General features: G+C 41.1%; 1 protein-coding gene across 1 annotated transcript in view; it reads left to right on the top strand.

Annotated features, from left to right (window-relative positions):
* LOC309558456 (uromodulin-like) overlaps positions 1-16551 on the top strand; it is a gene marked incomplete at its 3' end in the record, with an annotated part of 410722 nt that overhangs the window by 370097 nt on the left and 24074 nt on the right. Inside the window, exons 11-12 of the mRNA XM_082261528.1 lie at positions 2428-2630; positions 11232-11386. Of these exons, the coding sequence (XP_082117654.1) occupies positions 2428-2630; positions 11232-11386 (358 nt within the window). The remainder of the gene's footprint in view (positions 1-2427; positions 2631-11231; positions 11387-16551) is intronic.

Raw genomic sequence — 16551 nt, 5'->3', positions numbered from 1 at the left:
CAATCTGCGATTATTTTTGCGGGACTGCGACATTGGGGCGGACAGATCGGACCCTTGACTGACATCTCCACACTCGATCCCCAACGATCGGGAAAGAGCAGTGGTGATCACCGCCGCTCTTCCCCTGGCCCGACTCGCACTGTAACTGAATACAGTGGGAGCGAGCCTCAGAGGGGAATGTCTGGTGACGTAGGTCTACATCGCCAGATGATAACAAACCACTTTGCTACAGTACAGTCAACGTGACTGGTCGGCAAGTGGTTAATTTAAATAAAAAGTGGTTTTATTTGATATTAGCACTATACGTTTTTTCATATGCTATTTGTAAACAATATGATGTGGAAAATGTGGTTGGGAGCTGGTGGTGGAGCAGAACCATTTTGGTGGTTAGTATCCCCTAAAAAGTGCATATAACCTAAAATCCATACAACTCTTAAGTTTACAATCAAGCCCAAGTGGTGGACATTTCGAGAAGTTTTGAAAATGTTTCACCTTAACAGGTAGGTGAGGATAACAAGGATTGTTTATGGATATTTTGGGGAACAAATAGACATTTCTGATCACTTTTCACTTGTAGTGTTTATAAGGAGGGTAGGTTATCTACGGTAATTTATGTTTATATATCGGAGTATTGTTCTACCAATTTTTTTATAAAATCCAAAAATTGTTATACAAAATACAGCCAACTTTTTTTGTGCCAGGCTTCACACTCTTCTTCAAGGCTTTAGAAGCTGCAAATGATGAAAAATCAGAACCTTGTCTAATTGACAGGTTCTAAAGGTTCTTACTGAGAATCACTGCTACGAAGCATAACTCTGCTCGCAAAGTTCTCGCTGTTGAAATAGTTTTCCTTCTCCACCAGTTTTCTTTTGATTACATGATTAAGACATAACCCAGATATTTCACCCTAAGCCCTGAAGAAGAGGACGCAGCCTGGCTCCTGAAACATGTCGGATGAATGTGCTTTTAATGAGGTTTTTTGGAATCTAGATTTTATGGTATAGTGTTTTCTTTCACCCTCTGGTTCCTGGAATTCCTTCAAGATGTCCAAGCAAGTTTGAGAACAGCCAACCTGGAACCATTGCATTCTTTTATGGAGAGACTTTATACCCAGAACCCCATTTAGGATCCATCATGGACCCAATGCCTTGCTTCCAAGCCCTTCCAAAAGAGTTTAAGACAGCAGGAAAACTTGTTATCTGGACAACACTTAAAAACAGTTTTTGTGTTGATGGACACCATGATTTTTATATGTCATATATATCATATAAAGAGTTGCTAATTTGTTAAATGCCTCAACAGATTTTGGTAGAAATAAATACAAAAAAGTTTTTCCTTTTGGATAGATTATGAGAGCTTATAACCCCTGTTAGTTTGTTTGCCATCTGTCTCCCATTCGGGAGTTCTCTCTTTACTTCCTGTCCTATATTTTGGTAATAACAGTCAACAGGACATGTAGAGAGGGTGAATTTCCGTAATGGGCAGAGAAAGAAATAAAAACCTGACGAGAGATCTTATCCGCTTACCTAATTATTATTTTAGTTTAACTTTAAGAAATTCTTTGTTCATGATGCAGATGAGCCAAATTAACAGAAAAAAAACAACTTATTATTTTCTCTAGAAGATTGCTTATACTTTGATACTTACTGTATATACTCAAGTATAAGCCAACTTTTTCAGCATGTTATTTTATGCTGAAAAATCCCCCCCCCTCGGCTTATACTCAAGTCACAGTCTCACTTTTTCCCGGTCATTGCACATGCGCCACCGCCGCTAGGGAAATCCCGTACATGTTCGGCTATTCCCAGGCAGACATAGCATGCACAGTGATGCGTTGGCGCTGAGTGGCGCCATTTTTAAATGAAAGGTAAGTGAGACTCCTCCGCAGCCATTGCATCTCCTCAGGAGATGCAGTGCTGTGGGCATGGTACAGGAGATTCTCCTGTACCATGCTCGCAGCACTGCATCTCCTGTACCATGCCTGTACCATCTGTGCCATGCCTGTACCATATCTGTGCCATGCCTGTACCATCTCCTGTGCCATGTCTGAACCATCTCCTGTGCCATGTCTGAACCATCTCCTGTGCCATGCCTGAACCATCTCCTGTGCCATGCCCGCACCATCTCTTGTACCATGCCTACAGCCCTGCATCTCCTGTACCATGTCCGCAGCCCCTGCACCATGCCGGCAGCCCCTGTTTTGGGTCTCGTGGTGGTCCAGTTGGGTCCAGTAGCTGATGCGTTTCCCACCCTAGGCTTATACTTAAGACAACACGTTTTCCCAGTTTTTTGTGATAAAATTAGGTGCCTTGGCTTATATTCAGGTCTGTTTATATTCGAGTATATACGGTATATATACAGTATATACTATATGTATATGTTAGTAGTTTATAAATCTAAATATGGTCCTCTTTTCCTCCTATGTAGATTACCTTAAACCACAAGTCACCTGTGGGGTGGAGAATATAGAAGTGAGGTTCAGCAAATGTCTACTGGAGAACCTGGGCTATGACACCTCTTCAATCCATCTGACAGACATCTACTGCCAAGGAGTCATTGAAAGAAGTGATAAAAGCTACATCACTTTGGTTACACAGCCAGCAGATGGTAGTTGTGGTGGATACATTGTGGTATGTAGTTGTCCGCTACTGGTTGATCTAATTTTATATCATACGTGACCTGTTATACAGACTTCCTGGAAAATATACAGGAAATACAGAAAGATAAAAAATGTTTGGATACAACCAAATGTATTCGTGAAGTTTTTGTACAACCATCGTCCCCCAATGCTGTTTTTAAAGTCTTTGATGTTTGATCAAAGGCTTTTCTCTCCATCACAATTAATTTTAGCACTGATTACTGTAGTAATATCACTGGTCCCCCCAAAAGTGACAAAAATATCAGTTAGGGGTCCGATCTGTCCACAGTAATGTCGCAGTCCCGCAAAATATCGCAGATCACCGCCATTACTAGTAAAAAAAAACATTAAAAATGACAAATCTTTCCCATAGTTAGTAGATGCGATAACCTTTGCGCAAACCAATCAAAATACTCTTATTGCAATTTTTTTTCACCAAAAATATGTAGCGGAAAACAAAGTGCCCTAAAATGTTTAAAAAAAATTTATTTTTTTGAGAATGTCATAGCAGAATGTGAAAAATATTGTTTTTTTTTTTTTAAATTGTTGCTTTTTTTGTTTATAGCGCAAAAAATAAAAATCACACAGGTGATCAAATACCACCAAAAGAAAGCTCTATTTATGGCAAAAAAAGGACATCAATTTTATTTGGGTACAGTGTTGCACGCCCACACAATTGCCCGTTAAGCTAATGCAGTGCCGAATCGCAAAATAGGGCCTTGTCATTAAGGGGGCAAATCCTTCCGGTCTTAAAGTGGTTAATGACCATAACTATGTAAGATTTGAATAAATCATTTTGACAAGATTCTTACACAATCATAAATTAAAGCAAAACCATGACCCATTGATTTTGTTATTTGAAAAAAACAGTTACATTCCCAGCATGCCAGGAATGCTAACTGTCACGTTTGCTTGTGCACTCAACCAAACTGTCAAACCCTCAAATGGCTGGTGTCATAACTGACCACATGTGTAGCATAATGGAAGATGAAGAGCAGAGGCCAAGATGGCTAAAAATGATCCGAAGGTTTAGTTCCACTGTCTTTACCATTTTTTTTTTTTTTTTTTTTAACAGAAGCTAATTCAAATAAAGGTTGTACAGTAAAGACCGGATGTGTTGAAAATTTACAAAAAAAATTACATTTTGAGATTTAAAATTCAGAAAACCATTGAGGGCGTATTTTAGATTTCGATTTAGAGTGGGTGAACCTAGGAATATTTACCTGTCTATACTTTTCCCTACACACCTTCTGTTTTAAAAGCTTTTAAAAATTGGTGTCACTCAAATCAGCAATGAATATAATACCTAAAACAAGGCCATAGATTGATACCCATCAGATGATAGTTACCAGTGACTCTATAACATACTATGTAGTTGTGGCTAAGCAAAATGTATGTTATGTATCAATATGACTGAACACATAGAATCAATGGAGTATATTCATGTCAAAACTGGGCTCTTAGCAGCTCTCTTCTCTGTGCTCAGGCTGCTCAGCTGTTGGATGATTGCCAGCACTCATTGTTTCCACAATGGCTCATCTGGTTATAATTACCTGCTTGTCAGTCCAGCCTACAGCCAGATCCTTCTGGCTATTTAGACTGCCTTGTTCATTCCGTTCGTGCCTTCGTATTGGTCAACATATCCTGAGTGTCTCTGCTGAGTTCCTGTTAAAGACTTTGCCCGGCTGACATCCCCTCTGGTTCCTGATCCTGACCTTTGGCTTCTGAATATGCTGATCCCTGGCTTCCTTGTTACCGGCTAGTCTGATTAGCTATTTTGGCTTACGAACCCTGGCTTATGTTTTGACAACGTTCCTGATCTGTACTATTTTTACTATTAGGTTTGATTTTTACTGCATTTTCTGTCTAAGTCTGATTCCTGGTTCCTGATATTAGGCGAAGGCCATGAATTCAGAAGATGCAGGCAATCCACCTGGTTGCAATATTTTTTCCAGATTGAACAAGCAGGACCACTGCATGGATCAGTTTGCCATAGCGTTACAGATGCTCCTAACTTAAACTGCTTACCTGGATCCTTGCATCTGGCTGCTCTGGTACAACTAGTGTTGCAAGCCATTCCTGCTTCTCCAGTCCCTGTGCAGGCATCTTCCTCTAATATTACCTCTGTAAGAGGTATGTCTGGTTCTGCTCTGCTTCCCCAGTGTTTTAGGGGCGATCCAGTTCAATGCAGAGGGTTCCCCAATCAGGTTGGAATATAACTTGAGATGCTGCCCCAGGCTTTCCCTACGGACAGAAGCAAAGTAGGCTTCATTATTTATTGGCTTTCTGAAAGAACCTTGGCTTTGGCAAACCCTCTATGGGAAGTGCAAAAATCCATTGACTGGAATTACCCTGAGTTTATGACCTCCTTTAAAAGGGTATTTTACGTTCCCACTCACTACTCCTCTGTTGCCAAAGGTCCATTGTGCATCAAACAGAGTATGAGAACTGTTGCCGATTACACCATTGAGCTCGGTACTCTGGCAGCTGAAGTTGGTTGGAACAATGAGGCCCCCGTGGCTGCTTTTTCTCATGGTCTCTCAGATAACATTAAAGATATGATAGCGGCCCAAGACACACCTAGGGATTTTGAGGGGTTGATCATGTTTGTCATTCTCATTGATTCCAGACTCCGAAAGAGACCTTCCTTTAAGAAACACTTGTAGAAGACTCCTGCACATTTTCCTCCAAGCTTTTAATTCCCACCCATACCTCCCTCATCTCCAATCCCTCCTAGGACAGAGTTTACCAGTGAAGTAGAACCCATGCGGTTGGGCTTCACATGTCTCTCTCCTGAAGAGAGGGCCTTTAGACGAATTGAAGTCTTGTCCTATGCATCCAGAAAATGTCCGCACCAGAAGTCCTGTAGGAGACAGACCTTAAGTGGCATTTTTGCGTCCCCAGATATCCTGAGGGATAAGCATCTAGTCCCATTTATCCTTTCTTGGTCTCAGTTGTCCTTTGATTCACAGGCTCTAATTGCTTCTGGGGTTGCAGGCCTGTTCATAGATAGTGCATTTGTGTCAAAGCACTCGATGCCGCTGCAAAATCGTGCCACTTCACTTGCCATTAAGGCTGTTGATGGGCGATCTTTATAGCCTGCCCATATGACTCATGAGACTGCTTCATTGACCATGGCTGTAAGGGCTCTTCTTCATGAAATAATCCAATTTCAAGTCATTTCCTCACCTCATTACCCAGTGATAATTTGTTATACTTGGTTACAGAAGCACAATCCCTTTTTTGTGATTGGCATCGTGCTGAGGTTCTCTCTTTGCAACCACAACATAGAAACATAGAAACATAGAATGTGTCGGCAGATAAGAACCATTTGGCCCATCTAGTCTGCCCAATATATCTGAATCCTATGAATAGTCCCTGGCCCTATCTTATATGAAGGATAGCCTTATGCCTATCCCATGCATGCTTAAACTCCTTCACTGTATTTGCAGCTACCACTTCTGCAGGAAGGTTATTCCATGCATCCACTACTCTCTCAGTAAAGTAATACTTCCTCATATTACTTTTAAACCTTTGCCCCTCTAATTTAAAACTGTGTCCTCTTGTGGTAGTTTTTCTTCTTTTAAATATGCTCTCCTCCTTTACTGAGTTGATTCCCTTTATGTATTTAAAAGTTTCTATCATATCCCCTCTGTCTCTTCTTTCTTCCAAGCTATACATGTTAAGGTCCTTTAACCTTTCCTGGTAAGTTTTTTTCCTGCAATCCATGTACTAGTTTAGTAGCTCTTCTCTGAACTCTCTCTAGAGTATCTATATCCTTCTGGAGATATGGCCTCCAGTACTGCGCACAATACTCCAAGTGAGGTCTCACCAGTGTTCTGTACAGCGGCATAAGCACTTCTCTCTTTCTACTGCTTATACCTCTCCCTATACATCCAAGCATTCTGCTGGCATTTCGTGCTGCTCTATTACATTGTCTTCCCACCTTTAAGTCTTCTGAAATAATTACTCCTAAATCCCTTTCCTCAGATACTGAGGTCAGGACTGTGTCAAATATTCTATATTCTGCCCTTGGGTTTTTACGCCCCAGGTGCATTATCTTGCACTTATCCACATTAAATTTCAGTTGCCAGAGTTCTGACCATTCTTCTAGTTTTCCTAAATCCTTTTCCATTTGGCGTTTCCCTCCAGGAACATCAACTCTGTTACATATCTTTGTGTCATCAGCAAAAAGACAAACCTTACCATCGAGGCCTTTTGCAATATCACTTAAGATATTAAACAAAATTGGTCCCAGTACAGATCCCTGAGGTACCCCACTGGTAACATGACCTTGTTCTGAATGTTCTCCATTGACTACAACCCTCTGTTGTCTGTCACTCAGCCACTGCCTAATCCACTCAACAATATGGGAGTCCATGCTCAATGACTGCAGTTTATTGATAAGTCTTCTATGTGGGACAGTGTCAAAAGCCTTACTAAAATCTAGATATGCAATGTCTACTGCACCTCCACCGTCTATTATTTTAGTCACCCAGTCAAAAAAATCTATAAGATTTGTTTGACATGATCTCCCTGAAGCAAACCCATGTTGTTTTTCATCTTGCAATCCATGGGATTTAAGATGTTCCACAATCCTATCCTTTAATAGGGTTTCCATTAATTTGCCTACTATTGATGTCAGACTCACTGGTCTATAGTTGCTCGATTCCTCCCTACTACCTTTCTTGTGAATGGGCACGACATTTGCCAATTTCCAATCTTCCGGGACGACTCCTGTTACTAATGATTGGTTAAATAAATCTGTTAATGGTTTTGCCAGCTCACCACTAAGCTCTTTTAATAATTTTGGGTGTATCTCATCAGGACCCTGTGACTTATTTGTCTTCACTTTAGACAGCAATCTTAGAACGTCTTCCTCTGTAAAGACACATGCATCAAATGATTCATTAGTCATCCTTTTGAGTGGAGGTCCTTCTCCTTCTTTTTCTTCTGTAAAAACTGAACAGAAGTATTCATTAAGGCAGTCGGCTAGCCCTTTATTCTCTTCTACGTACCTTCCGTCCTTTGTTTTTAATTTAGTTATTCCTTGTTTTAATTTCCTTTTTTCATTTATATATCTGAAGAATGTCTTATCACAATGCAGTAAAACAGGTTTTCAGAAAATGATTAAGGTCATGTGCATGCCTTCACTCTTCTCATTGCCTGAGGTTTAATTCCTTCCAGCATGCATATTTCTAATGTACAGTATTCCATGTTTCCTTATTAAAACCTATGGTGTGCAACCGCTTTACCACCTCAGTACCACGTCCTTACCCAGTTCAGGTTGACAACCTGCAGGAGTATGAGATACAATCTATCATTGACTTCCGTAGGTTTTGTGGACACATACAGTGCCTTATTCATTAGAGAAGTTACGGTCTGGAGGAACGCTCTTGGGTCTCATCCTTGGACGTACATGCTCCTGCCCTCTTCCGTACTTTCCATATAAATTTTCTCCTCAAACCTGGTGCCCCTCCGAGGGGGAGGGGTCATTGAGGAGGGGGTATTGTCAGAGCTGGGCTCTTAGCAGCTCTCTTTTCAGTGCTCAGGCTGCTCAGCTGTCGGATGGTTGTCAGCACTCATTATTTCCACAGTGGCTCCCCTGGTTATCATTACCTGCCCGTTAGTTCAGCCTACAGACAGCCCCTTCTGGCTAGTTAAACTTCTTTTCATTCCTTTTGTGCCTTTGCCTTGGACAAAATATCTTGAGTGTTTCTGCAGAGTTCCTGTTAAAGACTTTGCTTGGCTGACGTTCCTTCTGGTTCCTGATCCTTCCAAATATGCTGATCCCTGGCTCCCTGATTACTGGCTCGTCAGATTAGCCATTTTGGCTTCCAAACCCTGGCCCATGTTTTGACTACGTTCCTGATGTGTACTATTTTTACTGTTACATTAAAAGGTATGATTTTTACTGCATTTCCTGTCTCAATCTGATTTATGGTCCTGACAATCCACATGGCAAAATGTAATACAGGCGGGTCCCTGAGTTACAAACATCCTGACTTACAAATGACCCCTACTTACAAACAGAGAAAGACAACAGGAATTGAGGAGAAATCTAGCCCTAGGAAGGGAAATTCACTCCTGCAAGAGTTCTCATGGGAAAAAGGTGTCTCCACTGAAGCTTTATCACCAATCCTTTTTTTTTCACAACAACCCAACATTTTCAAAATCCATTTGTCATAGGGACAGAAAGTGAGGTGACATCTTCTAAACAGGGGAACAGACAGCAAAACACATGGAACAGGGGTGTTAATGTTTCCCCATGCTGTCCAAAAAACTTAAAAATTATTCTTTTGGCTGGAGCTAAACTTAAAAAATTTACCTATTCTGACATACAAACAAATTTGACTTAAAGCGGAGTTCCACCCTGGAAAAGCTTTTTTTAATAAAAATACCCCCGAGACAGTGAGGGCTAGTACATTCCACAATGGCTAGCCTCTGATCTGTCCCGGGTCGCACTTACCTTTTAGAAGAAATACTTACCTTGAAAAAGTATTGGCCAGCGCTGCCATCTCAGGTGTGGGCAGCTTGAAGCCAGCGCGATCCTCTTCTGCGTCCTCTTCCGTCTTCTTTGGTCCCACGATGCACTGCACCGGCCCCGCCGTCACTTCCGGTGCCGCAGCGTCATCCCTGCACAGCTTCTGGGCATGCCCAGAAGCTGTTTAGCAAGGTATGACGGCGCTTGCACCGGAACTGACGTCGGGGCCGGTGCAGGCGCATTGATTCCTGGGAGTGATGACGTTCGGCTCCCAGGAATCATTGCAAGCCAGGAAGTGACGACTCGCCGTGGCCGCCGAGGGGAGGAAGAGGAAGTAAGATAAGTATATTTTCTTCTAAACCAGGTAAGTAAAAAAAAAAAAAATTGCGATTATCCATTTGTTTTTCAGGTGAACCCGGGCATGAATATGGAGGCAAGTTTAATTTTAGGGTGGAACTCCGCTTTAAGAACAAACCTGCAGTCCCTATCTTGTTTGTAACCCGGGGACAGCCTTTATATATTATTGTATGATTTTTCTTTTCTCTTGAACGAAATAAGGAATTACAAAAAAAAAGATAACAGGTTACTGTCTGTGATATCTTTTTTTGTTTTTTATTTGTACCAACGTTCACGTTTTCTTGCAAAGCTTTTGGGTGTACCCCCATATTCCAGTATGCAGACGAAATAAACACCCCAAAAAAACGGTCCTGAAAATGTTAGTGCAAATTAAAAAAAGGTTTCCCTGACAGTACTCTGTAGTTATGGTTTTCTTTTCTGGAAGAATCGGAAACCCAAATAAGCAGTAAAAGGTGACTCAATCCAGGTGATAAAGTATTTTCATGGTAAAGGATTCAACAGGGACAAGCAGATAGTGATCAGTAAGCAATTATTGGTCACTTTTTAATATGTTGACAAATGTAATTTTGCTGCCTCATTTGGCCAACATTGAAGCCTACACCGAGGCTGTAGAGAAAAGGAGTTTGATACACATTACATGACAATAACATACAATATACGATTACTGCAACTCCATTCTCATTGGCTTACCTTTAAAAAGACTATCCCCCCTTCAGTCCATTATGAACGCTGCTGCCAGGCTCATCCACCTTGCAAACCGCTCTGTGTCTGCTACCCCTCTTTGCCAATCCCTCCATTGGCTGCCACTCAACCAACAAATTAAATTCAAGTTACTAACCATAACTTACAAAGCCATCCATAACTTGGCGCCCAGCTACATCACTAATCTGGTCTCAAAATACCAACCAACTCTTCGTTCCTCCCAGGACCTCCTGCTCTCTAGCTCCCTTGTCACCTCTTCCCATGCTCGCCTCCAGGACTTCTACCGAGCTTCTCCCATCCTCTGTAATGCTCTACCCCATCTGTCCGACTATCTCATAGAAACATAGAAACATAGAATGTGTCGGCAGATAAGAACCATTTGGCCCATCTAGTCTGCCCAATATATATGAATCCTATGAATAGTCCCTGGCCCTATCTTATATGAAGGATAGCATTATGCCTATCCCATGCATGCTTAAACTCCTTCACTGTATTTGCAGCTACCACTTCTGCAGGAAGGTTATTCCATGCATCCACTACTCTCTCAGTAAAGTAATACTTCCTCATATTACTTTTAAACCTTTGCCCCTCTAATTTAAAACTGTGTCCTCTTGTGGTAGTTTTTCTTCTTTTGAATATGCTCTCCTCCTTTACCGAGTTGATTCCCTTTATGTATTTAAAGGTTTCTATCATATCCACTCTGTCTCTTCTTTCTTCCAAGCTATACATGTTAAGGTCCTTTAACCTTTCCAACTTTGTCTACTTTCAGACGATCCCTGAAAACACATCTCTTCAGAGAAACCTATCTGGCAACCACCTAACAACTGTACTCTTATTTTCTCCATCAGCCCATCCCCCACAGTTATTACCTCTTGTATCTCTTGACTGTCCCTCTTAGATTGTAAGCTCTAATGAGCAGGGCCCTCTGATTCCTACTGTATTAAAGTGTATTGTATTTGTACTGTCTACCCTCAAGTTGTAAAGCGCTTTACCAGAGTGAGTTTGCCCAAAATGATTCTTTAATTTTTTACTGTAAATGTTATTTTTCAGGACAACGGAACTGATATCACATATACAAATACTGTATACCTAGAGTCAAAATCTGATGGAGCAATTACAGGAGATGAGTATTCCATTACCTTTACCTGCTCCTATACATCTAATATGGAAGTCATCCTTCGAACCGCTGACGGAGCCTCCATGGCGTGAGTCACTTTCACTTTGCTTTGTTGCACGTAGTCCAAATGAGCTGAACTGCATTCAGATATTGTGTCAATTCCTGTAAAGAAATATTTCCTATGTTTATATAGCATCAACATATTCCAGTACGCTTTATACAATAGGCTCTACTTCTACCCACCAGTCACAGAGCCAACCAAACCTTGAATCTCTGGAAAACACCATAAAATACAAATTATTTTGTTTTTAAACCTTGAGCTGGAGTAAACTGGTCCTGTCATATTAGTACATACAAGATCCATTTGGGTAGTGCTCCTGGTTTGTTATAAAACTGACGTAGCCTGGAAATCTGTAGACTGACAAGCAAATTAGTGCTGGTGTAAAGCTTTGGTCATAAATACTGATTTCCGCATATTCATTTCTCCATGTGGCTTTTGTCCCCCCAAGTCAGAGGTGCCTCCCTGAAACCAGACCAAGGTCTGGAAGTCAAAAAGCTGTGATGTCCCTATTCGTCAAGGCAGTACAACTAGTCTTTATGTACTGGGCCCAGGCCCCATCAGCTAAACAGGGGGGGCCCAGGGCAGATTTATTGTTCCCTAAATTAATAAATAGCTTTTACTAAATAACACCCCCCACTCCTACTTGCTTACCAAGGCTTAAATGACATTTACCTGGACCCGAGCAACAGAGGGGCCCAAATGGTGGGAGCAGAAGAGGGACATCTTTTCATTTTTAGGGTGTAAGTGGATAAAGTCAGTGCTGCTATTCTGATGCACCCTTTTGTAGGTAGGATTGGGCCTCATCAGGGCCACATTAGGGCCACAGAGGAGGGCCTCATCAGGAGCAGGCTGTATGGGGCCAAATTATTTTTAACGTGGTCTTCATAGTCACAGCTGTGAAACATGTTGGTACTATCCAGGCTGATTAGAGCACAATGACTCCAGAACAACATATTCAGAGGTGCTGGAAACTTGAATGTGTATTCAGATTAAAGAAAACATCAAACTGTGGGCAAATCCCACATAGCAAGGCTTCCCTCGATGGGCACCCAACAGTAGCTCCAACCATAGAAATACAGAAAGGAGCGCCAAAGAATTGCAATGTTATCCTCTGCGTTTCGGCCAGGTATGGCCTTTTTCAAGGATTAGTCACCAATTCTATGAATGACAATGATGAGAATATTAATGCATAAACTCAATTTTAATTTAAATATAATATATAAATATTGATATGTTACATACATCTTATTTTAAGTCCGCTCCATGCGTATATGTATGCCTTTTCCAGTATTCTAGATTGAAAAGGCATACTATATATGCATGGAACAGACTTAAAATAAGATGTATGTAACACATCAATATTTATTTATTATATTAAAATTGAGTTTATGCATTAATATTCTCATCATTGTCATTTATAGAATTGGTGACTAATCCTTGAAAAAAGGTCATACCTGGCCGAAACGCGTAGGATAACATTAAAGACCTTTTTCTGGAAATAGCTCCAAATCCACGGAACAACAGAGAAAAAAAGTCTGACCAAAGTCACTTTTCTTCACCTGTCACAAACTTCTATACCTTTATTCACCTCTCACACAATGGGTCTTCACCCATTTCACTGAAATTTTCATATAATGGGTTGTTACCCATGTTACCTGTTATTTTGTATTATATTGTAAATTGTTAATAAAGTGTTTATTTTACCATAAGAATTGATTTACTCTTGCCCATAAAGTCCCAACCATCAGGTTTGAGGCACCCAACAAACCTTAGTATCAGATCACTGTAAGGGAAGACCACCACACTGCTCACACTCTTGAGCCGGTAAAAACCAGAAGGCTTTAGTTTGAGCATTTTTATGATCAAACACGTTCTTTAACGCTCATTCCACAGCCAATAAACCATCTTCTTGTTTGATACTTGTATACACAACCTCCTATTGTCTTTAAAGCAAGAGTTATCTTTTGTTGTTAGAGGTTGCAAAAAAAGATGTCCAAGGGAATCAATTCCACTAATAATCAGTCATCCAAGGGGTTTTCTTTTGATTTGTGTATTTTGGCGACAATTTATATAACTGGTACAGTGCCTGCCGAGCTACACCAAAATGGCGGCCATACCTCTCCAGCTTCCTCCGCCGAGGGACCTCTAGTGGCAGGTACTGTGCTTGCACATGAAACAAACACACAGTTCCACATCACCTCTACTACTCCTCCTGGGCACATCTCCCCTTTAATGAGGAGCCCAGTGAAGTCAAAACCTAGAATGGGCAATACAGATACTACAGCTGACACAGAACTGGGTGATTTCAATTACATTGCCCATGCAGAACCTATAGCCTCTTTTCCTACAACTGGGCAGCCTATGTCGGATACCACACTTAAGGAGATGCTGATAACCTTAAGAGCGCTACAGGCAGACCTGTGCTCAGGCCTGCGACAATGCAGAGCTGAGGTACAGGCCCTGGGAGAAAGAACACACCAAATAGAAGTACAAAGGTCTGAATATGCTACATCCTTTAACACAATGGTAAATGCACACAAAGCACCTGCGGAAGATATATCCAGGATCAAATCCAAACTAGCTGGCCTAGAAGACAGGTAAAGGTGAAATACCATTAAAGTAAGGGGTATACCTGAATCAGTGACACCATCTCAACTACCTCTCTACATCAGAGATACCTTTTTCATTGCGGTGCCCAACCTTACCTCTGCAGATCCAACCATAGATCAGGTACACCGCATACCAAAACCTCCACCTCTCCTCCCCGACATACCTTGTGATGTTCCCCTGCGGGTTCATTTCTATCAGGTCAAGGACAAACTATTAGAAACATTCAGGAAAGTTGAGCAACTCCCAGAGAAAATTAGACATCTCCAAATCTTCCCAGATCTTTCGCAATTTACTATGCAACGCCACCACAATCTCCACACAATAACAGAAGACCTACGTAATCACAACATTGCATTTAAGTGGAAATACCCAGCGAGCCTGATAATAACGCATGAAGGATCTTCAAAAAACATTCACTCCCTAGAGGAAGGAATCAATCTTTTGAAGAGTTGGGATATAATACCGACGACTTCTCCAGCGTCAGGTTTAGCACTCAGATTAAGTTCAACTCATACCTGGTCGAGGGTTCCACCGAAATGCAAATACTCTACCGCTGAAGTCTCCTAAAGTATCAACTTAAGTGTTGCATCATGGGCAATCCCTGGTCCTTCCTATGAGAACCTAACATCATACTCGTTCCCCCCCTGTAACTGTTGCAGTGTATCCTTCTCTGAGCTCCCAAGAAGGGCTTCTGTTTTTATACTCCACTTTAGGAGTAATCCTGGTATGTTGCTCCAGTTGAAGTTTCCTTTAGTTCCCTTTTGGCACATTGTTGTTTCAAGTTTGTTCTTTAGCACTAAAGCTTCAACTCATCCTATCACTAATTGCTACTGGCATGCAACCCTGGAAATACCGAAAAAAAATTACATTCCATTAGCTCCCTAACCCATGCTACAGTGATAGTCAAGTAGGCAGCTTGCTTCAGTTACTGTTCTCCGTATAATATGCACCTACTATCTTCACATCTAAACAGACTCTCCCCCACAGATGGGACTTAACACATTATCCCTGAATGCTCATGGACTCAACCATCCAGCTAAAAGAAGATCTATGTGGAAAGAGGCCCAAAAGCACAAAGCGGACATTATTGCTGTCCGAGAGACCCATTTCCTAAAGGATGCACTCCCAATTTGTAAACATCCAAACTTTCCACACTTCTTCTTTTCAACAACATCCACCAAGAAGAGAGGCATTCTACTGGTGATCAGAGACACTGTGGCCTTCTCCCTACATGACTCCATCTTGGATCCTGAGGGTAGATTTCTTATTTCATATGCACTATTGAAAATAGGTTGACTACCTTTGTATCCATTTATACTCCCAATTCGCACCAGTTGAGATTCTTTCATAAACTGTTTAAACAAATCTCTAAGGTGCAAAAGGGAAATCATTTGCGAAGATTTTATTGTGGTACCGGACCCTTCCCTCGACTCTTTCACTGACCAGAGGACATCCCTAAACGGCTTGCTCTACAGTGAAGAATTGTATGATGTATGGAGGTGCTTACATGTAAATGAGATGGATTATACATTTTTCTCAGCCAGACACAATTCCTACTCTAGGATTGAGTTGTTTGTGGTGGATAAGTGGCTGCTTCAAAACATCTTACTCGGTGATACATGACATCACCTGGTCAGATCATGCAGCGATCACTGTTACACTACAAACAGGCCATCCTCCTAATAGACCCTTTACTTAGAGTTGTAATAATGCTGTGATCCAGTCTCCTACATTCTCGACCCAAATGACCCAACACGCGCAATCCTTTCTCCCCACCAACGATACGCCCAACGTGTCAGCCACAACCCTGTGGAATTCCCATAAGGCATACAGGAGGGGCACCCTGATACAACTTATTGAAAAACAAAAAAAAACTACACCAAACTTCTCTCAACATTATCCTTAGATATCTACACACCTATTAGAGGCCCCAAACAAATTGGACCCCACTCCACCAACTTCCAACCAACTCCTTAGACTCTGCACAGATTTAAGAAATCTCCTGGTCCAAGACCATGACAATTATATGCGATCCCTTAAAATCGAATATTATCCCCAACACAACAAAGCCGGGAAATTGCTTGCATCCAAATGGAAAGCTTGCAGAGTTAAATCTAAAATCCCCCATATCTTCCACCCCCTCAGCAACCAAAAACTCCTTCAACCTCAGTCTATTGCAGATGCCTTTACGGACTACTATGAAGCCCTATACAATTTAAAAAACGACCCCTCCACCATACAGCCCAATGAACATAATATCTGTACATTCCTACAAAACATTTCCTTTCCAAACTGTCAGATTCCAAACTGGAATATCGTAATTCTGAATTCAATATTGATTAAATAACTAAACCATAGATGCGCCCCACATGAAAGAAAAATATATTAAAAATGTATTTTAAATATTTTTTCTTTTTCCCAAATATATAGGAAATATATTTGAAATGCAACAATTTTGGCCATATTCAATATATTTCTAAATATTTTTTCCCTAAATATATTGGAAATACATTTTTCTTCCATATGGGTCTGCCCAATGATAAATCCCCTAGCCCAGATGGCTTTACTAATGAATACTTTAA

This window comes from Pelophylax lessonae, assembly GCF_965119305.1.
Source record: "Pelophylax lessonae genome assembly, chromosome: 6".
Taxonomy (NCBI): Eukaryota; Metazoa; Chordata; class Amphibia; order Anura; family Ranidae; genus Pelophylax; species Pelophylax lessonae.
Note: the sequence above shows the minus strand (reverse complement) of the source record. Positions and strands in the feature narration are given on the sequence as shown.